At 44.2% G+C, this 7,374-nt stretch overlaps 1 protein-coding gene across 1 annotated transcript; it reads right to left on the bottom strand.

The window, feature by feature from the left end:
* Positions 1-599: 599 nt before the first annotated feature.
* Positions 600-6,733, bottom strand: LOC132498950 (ubiquinol-cytochrome-c reductase complex assembly factor 6). The gene is made up of 3 exons (XM_060113237.1): positions 6,637-6,733; positions 6,176-6,293; positions 600-2,164 (listed from the first exon to the last, which is right to left on the bottom strand). Exons 2-3 carry the CDS (start codon positions 6,281-6,283, stop codon positions 2,057-2,059), a joined length of 216 nt encoding a protein of 71 aa, XP_059969220.1. The 5' UTR covers positions 6,284-6,293; positions 6,637-6,733; the 3' UTR covers positions 600-2,056.
* Positions 6,734-7,374: the final 641 nt, after the last annotated feature.

The raw sequence follows: 7,374 nt of genomic DNA, 5'->3' as shown, positions 1-7,374 counted from the left end.
TAAATGTTTAACTAAAAAAAAAATAGACTTCTTTCAGTTTTATATAAAGCCCTTGCAATGGCAGCTGTGGCAAGCTTCAACATTTGTAAAGTATACAATTTTTTTTCAAGAAAAAATGTATTCAGTTAATGATGCTATGAAATTTGATACAGAGAAGGGAAGTCTCGTGCACAAGGGCACAGTAAATAATGTATCAGCAAACAGCAATCAGTTTCAACTAAAAAGTCCATCTTCTGGGGACTTCCCTGGTGGCACAGTGGTTGGGAGTCCACCTGCCAATGCCGGGGACATGGGTTCAATCCCTGGTACAGGAAGATCCCACATGCCGCGGAGCCACTAAGCCCGTGCACCACAACTACTGAGCCTGCGCTCTGGAGCCCGTGACCCACAACTACTGAAGCCCGTGTGCCTAGAGCCCGTGCTCCGCAACAAGAGAAGCCACTACAATGAGAAGCCCGTGCACCGCAACAAAGAGTAGTCCCCGCTCACCGCAACTAGAGAAAGTCCACGCGCAGCAACGAAGACCCAACACAGCCATAAATGAATAAATAAATGAATGAATGAATAAATAAATTTATTAAAAAAAAAAAAAAGCCCATCTTCTACTTCAGAATCCCAGCCCTTGTTTTCCTAGGGTAGGGTACTGCTCATCTGTCACTGACAGAATTGAAGATTCTCTTTGTGCTGGGAACATATGATAAAGTACCCAATGACAGAGAGCGGAAAAGAAAAATCTGGTATATAAGTCTGGAAATACACCGTTTCATTTAGTTGCTTTATACTGTTAAACTAAAAGGGCACTGACTATGGAGAGAAACAAAAGCATTTTGTTTGCACTTAGGAATTTAAGATTTCAGCATTGACCCCAAAGATCTCTATCATGTAGCAATCTGGTAACTGGCTAAGAAGTAATAAGCTTAGACATTATCATTAGAAATTCAGAATTTTAAAAACTTCTTTTGGAAAAACAGCCCTGAACACAGAGCTGACTGCTCTATAAATTACTTTCGACCTGCTTTCAGACTCAGAAAAGGGCTAACACGTTGCTATTAGTTTCCCAGGGCTGCCATAACAAAGAACCACTAAGTGGATGGCTTAAAACAACAGAAATTTATTCTCTCACAGTTCTAGGGGCCAAAAGTCTGAAACCCACGTGTCAGCAGAGCCATGTTCAGACTCTGGGTAGAATCCTGCCCTGTCTCTTCCTAGCTTCTGGTGGTGTCCCCTGGCTTGTGGCTGCATCCAATCTTTGCCTCTGTTATCACCTGGCATTCTCCCTGTGTGTCTGTCTTTACATGGCGTTTTCCTCTTCTTATAAAAAGACACCATTCACGTTGGATTAGGGCCCACCCTAATGACCTCATTTGTACTTCATTACAATTGCAAAGACCCTATTTCCAAATACACACTCACAGGTACTGGGAGTTAGGACTTCAACATCTTTTGGGGGGATACAATTCAACCCATAACAATACTCATTTATGTTTATCAGTTATTTTAGAATATATTTTATAAGAGAATTAAATGCCAAGTGGTATCTCAAATTTGGGGGTAGAGAACTTGTGACCGTCCAAGTCACAATTGTTTATAATTTTGTTATGTATACAACTCTAAAAGAATTTCAAACTTTAAATATTTCAACTGAATTCAGTTTAGTACAAATAGTACTTTCCAATATTTAGAGAAATATTAACTTCTCACCCTAAGCATTCATGGTCAATGTCACTTTTATTATAGTTAATTTATAATTCCCATTTGCCGTTATAGTCAAGCTTATTCAGAGAAATAAACCAGAATTATAAGGGTAGGAGACACTGCAAATATGTTCTCTCACATGATATTTAAGACTAGGTATCTATCAAACCACATCAGAGGAGCTGATGATATAAGCTTTGGCAGTTTTCAAGAAACACTAGTCAAACCATAACTAAATCTCAATGCATCAGTTAACATCTGCTGAGCACTTCCTCTGCAGTTAGCATTGTATTAGTGCTTAAACACAAGTAGTTTGACTCAGTAAATTCTAAAAATACATATTTAACTCTCATAATATTATTCACAGAGTTCTTGGCAGAGATGAATTTTGAGGTTCATCTTGTCTCTCTTTCAGTCCCAAAAGCTCTGTTTTGAGTTCTCCAGGCTTTGGTGGAATTTCAGGTATTGTCTATAAAAAACAAAAATAAAAACAAACAAAATATATAGATACCAATGCTTTCTAAGGCTGTAATTAAATGTAACCTGAAAATCATCAAAGAAAGTAAAAAGTAAAAAAGAACAAAAAGCCCCCAGCTACTCAATGATAAATCTTTATTATGAGAACCTGCAGTTGATCTATGTCACTTTCTAGCCCTCTGTTTACAGGACTCTATCATCTGGGCTACGTCTTAAGTACTAAAGGACTCACAGAGGGAAAGTTTGCATCAGTTATCGATTGACAGATCACGAATCTGAACAAGGCTTTCCACACTGGGAAATTCATTCCTGCACTACTTACTGGCCTCTCTACCATGTGCCTGGCACAGAAAACAGATACTAGGAATTAATTCATTTATTCAAAAACAGTAAGTGCCTATTATGCGCAAAGCATAAAGCAGTAGGCAAAAAAAAATACAAAACTGCCTTCAAGAAAGGTGATTTGGGGGACTTCCCTGCTGGTCCAGTGGTTAAGACTCCACGCTCCCAATGTAGGGGGCCCGGTTCGATCCCTGGTCAGGGAACTAGCTCCCGCATGCCGCAACTAAGAGTTCACATGCCGCAACTGATCCCGCGTGCCACAACTAAGACCCAGCGCAGCCAAATAAATAAATAAATAAATTTTTTTAAAAGGTGATTTTGTTTTATTTAGCTTGTAACAGCTTTAGTGAGATATAATTCACACACCATACTATTCACCTATTTAAATACTCAATGGCTTTTGGTATATTCACAAAGTTGCACATCCGTCACTATAATAAATTTTAGAACATTTTCATCACCCCAAAATGCAACCCAAACCCGTTAGCAGTGGCTGCCATTTCCACACACCACCACCACCACCACCAGCAAGCCATTGCCCCATCTCTACAGACTTGCCTCTTCTGGACATTTCATATAAATGATATCAGACAACATGTGGTCTTTTGTGACTAGTTTCTTTCACTCAGCATGTTTCCAAGGTTCATCGGTGTTGTCACATATATCAATACTTCATGCCCTTTTAGGAGCAAATAATATTCCACTATAAGGATATACCGGGGAATTCCCTGGAGGTCCAGGGGTTAAGACTCCACACTTCCACTGCAGGGGGCACGGGTTTGACCCCTGGTCAGGGAACTAAGATCCCGCATGCCATGCGGTGCGGCCAAAAAATTTTAAAAAATAAAAATAAAAATAAAAGGATATAAATACCATCGATTTATCCACTCACCAGCTGATGGATATTTATTTGTATTGTTTCCACTTTTTGGCTAAAATGACAATTCAACTTTGATTTATAAAAAGGTAGCACTTCTTATTTATACACTAAATATATAACCAATTTTTAAGAGTAAAGTGATTTTGGCATCAAAAGTTAGCAATGTCAGCAGAGGTTCTAAATAGCAGTTTGTGTGCGTATGGGTGTGTCTGGACACAACCAAAAATGAATGCTGTAAAATGAGTCCACAGACTGTGTCTTTTGACCTTCTATGCCTCCAATAGAAAACAGATTATAAATTAAGAAAACCAGAACAAGTACAAGTAATGCAAGAGTAAAAGGAAATGCAAAAGGGAAGCTCGAGCAGAAAGCACTCTCTATTCCAGGACGGAGCATCCGCCCTGAGTCTTTGCCTCCTCTTCTGTTTTGATGAGCTGGGCTGGACGGCGAGGAAAAGGTGCCCTTAAAGCTTCTCCCTTAAGACAGCACTGAGCACAAGCCCTAGGCAGCCCCTCCAGTCTCCTCTGCTCTAGAATCCACCCAGACCTCTAGCTGCAGAGACTGAAAGACTCCTGCAAAGGCTGGTGGTGGTTACAATAGTGACTGTAATTGCTGGAACAATACCAACAGACATAGGTAAAGAACATAAATTCCTTAAACGTTAGTAAAGCCAACAGCCTCCTACACACAGTCAGCCCCGGCCTACAAGTCCCCACAGAGGTGCCCCACTGCCAATGTCACCACCCAGTCAGGATGAGGTGGCCTGAGACACTTCAGTATGCCCCTTCTAGAGATTCTGGTTTCATGCTGACACATCCCAAGGTCCAGGTAGCTGCTGGTAACAACGCTTGCATGTTCTGGCTTAAGAGATGGGTGAATGAAAGGGCAAATTTCCCAGGGTCAAATCACAGGCATTCCTCCCTTTATAAAGCCTGTCTGATGTCTATTCCTGCACAAGCTAGAGACAAAACTGCATTTCTGTGTAAGGTTCTAACCCCTTTCTGTCCCCACTAAGTATCCTTGATGCCTCCGTAGAATTCAAAAGAAGCAGTCTAAAGTGGTAAGAAAGAGCTACCGCAGCATTGTTTGTACAAAAACTAGATACCAGCTAAACGTCAATAGGGAATTGAGTAAATAATATACGGAAGGGCTTCCCTGGTGGCACAGTGGTTGAGAGTCCGCCTGCCGATGCAGGGGACGCGGGTTCGTGCCCCGGTCCAGGAGGATCCCGCATGCCGCGGAGCGGCTGGGCCGGTGAGCCATGGCCGCTGAGCCTGCGCGTCCGGAGCCTGTGCTCCGCAATGGGAGAAGCCACAACAGTGAGAGGCCCGCGTACCGCAAAAATAATAATAATAATAATAATATACGGAATATCTATAGTATGAAATACTATTCAGTGGACAGAAAGAAAAAAGGCTATAAGTAAATCTATTCATACAGACATTAACCAAAACAAGCAAGCCGCAGAGAAATGTGTATATGAATTTCTATTTACATGGGGAAAAACACCCCATAAACTCTATGTATGTGTGTGTGTGTATTCAACAACAGTAAAAAGTCTGAAAGGATATACCAACCAACAAATGGTAGTTACCTTGGGGAGCAGATTGGATAAAGGAGGTTATCAGCGGGGGGATTTTCACTTCTTACTCTACATGCTTGAATTCAATTGGAAAACTCCAAGGGTGTTGTATTATTTCATTAACAGGTTCAAAAAAGAGAAACACTGAACAGAAAGCTTGGGCTTCAAATCGTCATTAAGCTATGCGACTTCGGGAAATCACCTTCACTCTGCTGAACCTCAGTTTCCTCTTCCGAAAACCAGAATAAACACCTCCAAAACTGTAGTGCTAATTCACTGAAATTAGAAACCAACGAACGGTTGGTTCTCTGTGCTACCTGTCCAGAGTCCAGGCAGAAATGACTGCTCCCTGCACTGTGCTCCACTCTATTCACGCCCACAGCATAACACGGAGCACACTCTTGGAATTATTTGCACTGTACTTCCTTGCCTCCACCTCCCCAATACCATAACTCCTCAAAAGTACCTCTAATTCTCAGTTCTACTTCCGGGAATGCTTATTAAAATTAATTAAAATTCCTCCCTCCTTTGAATGCGTATATTCACTCCTTCCTCATTCGACAAATATGTATTAAGCATCTACTATCAATACATTCTACGGCCTTTTCTAGGTGACTGAGACACAAGAGCAAACCAGACAGGCACAGTCCCTTCCTGGAGATTACATTCTAGTGGAGGAAACAAAGAACAAGTAAAAAGACAAAGGCATAAAATAATTGCAAATCGCGACAAGTGCTCTATCAGAAACGAAGGACTGAGACAGAATGGCAGAGGAGGAATCCTTTGGGGGCTGTACAAAGAACCCTCATTGCCAGAGGAGATATTTGAGCAGAGACTTGACGTTTTGAAGAAGTAAACCAAGCCAATATCTGGGAGAAAAGCATTGCAAGAAGAGAAGCAGCATGACCCTGAGCTTGGGACAGGCTTGACGAGTTTAAGAAACAGCAAGGAAGTCGGTGTGCTGCAAGAGAGGGAACAAAGGATAAACACTAGAAGATACGGCCAGTGGCAGACAGGTGCCAGACCGTGTAAAACTTCAAGACTGTGTAAGAGCAGGCCATGTATTGCTCTAACGGCAATGAGATGCCACCACAAGGTTTTAGGTCCCGGGCAGACGTTCTCCTAATTTCAAGATCACTTTTGCTGCTGTGAAAATGAAGTGGTCCAGGAGCGACGCGCGGGGACCCTCCTGCACTTACCAGGTCCGGCCGGTAGTACCGGTGCACCACCTCCGCGCCGGCGCACATGGCCAGGAGGCTGGCGGCGAACATTTTCAGGTAGGACGTCCAGGACACGCCCGCGGGCATGGTCGGCGGGCTTAAGGGGGAGGGAAAGCGTGCGATGTTAGAACGTTCCCAGGTCCCCACTAAGCCGTGGGGGTAAACAAGCCCCGCCGCAACGCAGGGGCGGAGTCAAAACACCTGGGTCCTCAACCATGAAACGAGGGCGCTGAGCGCACGAACGCCCCCTGGAGGCGGAAGACCAGAAGGCCGCGGGTTCTTAGTTGGGGGGCCGGGACTTCGGAGTTCAAAGGCAGCTCTAGCGGAGCGAGCGGAAGGTCGCACCCAAAGGTTTCCCGCGGGGCCCAGCAACCCCTGGGAGAAGACGCACTACAGACCGCACTGCCCAGCCTAGGGGTGCGCCCCGGGGGAGACTGTACCTCGAGCTGCACTGGCACTCGGAAGCGGGTCAGGGGACGGTTGAAGGGCGCTCCGGAGACGGAGCGGGCGGCCGCGGATCGGACCGAAAGTGCAGGGGATGAGGCCCGCGCCGGACCGGAAAGCCGTTTCACTTCCGGCGTGGGCACGTGACCCGGGCGGAAGTGGGGCTTTCGGCCAGAGCAAGTGTCTTGTCTTTTTCTTCTTTTTAAACCAATACCAGACCTTTCCCGGCCCCAGGCTCTCGGCGCCCTCATCATTCTCTCTATAGTTGAATTTTCTTGGCAGATGTCGAGTCTTGACCTCGGCTCTGGCTGGATTCTTGAATCATTTGTGCTTTCGCACCCACAAAGGAGGTTGCTCACGTTTTAGGAGCAGGTGGAGATTCGCACACTGAGCCACGCGTGCTTAGGTGAGGTCACTCTGGAGTGAGTGAAGTTAAAAGCATTCTCTGTAGTTGTGCCCTGCACGTTCTTTGATACCTGAAACAGAGCCACGCCCAGACAGCTATGACCTTGTGTTATGGTGCCACTGGAAAATGGAAGAATGAAATCGACATTATTTAATCCATGCGTTTTTAAGATTGTGCTTTGCAGACAGACAAATTTATGGTTACCAAAGGGGAAAGAGGCGGGAGGGAGGGATAACTTGGGAGTTTGGGATTAAAAGATACACACTACTATATAAAAAACAAACAACAAGGACCTATTGTATAGCACAGGGAACTATATTCAACATCT

This window comes from Mesoplodon densirostris, chromosome 11, assembly GCF_025265405.1.
Source record: "Mesoplodon densirostris isolate mMesDen1 chromosome 11, mMesDen1 primary haplotype, whole genome shotgun sequence".
NCBI classification, from domain to species: domain Eukaryota; kingdom Metazoa; phylum Chordata; class Mammalia; order Artiodactyla; family Ziphiidae; genus Mesoplodon; species Mesoplodon densirostris.
Note: the sequence above shows the minus strand (reverse complement) of the source record. Positions and strands in the feature narration are given on the sequence as shown.

Bases quoted from the DNA above. Each gene is read 5' to 3' on its own strand.
- LOC132498950 (XM_060113237.1), bottom strand. From the start codon at position 6,283: ATGCCCGCGGGCGTGTCCTGGACGTCCTACCTGAAAATGTTCGCCGCC. The intron at 2,165-6,175 runs GTAAGTGCAGGA...TGTTTTTTATAG, and splicing joins GGTACTACCGGCCGGACCTG to ACAATACCTGAAATTCCACC.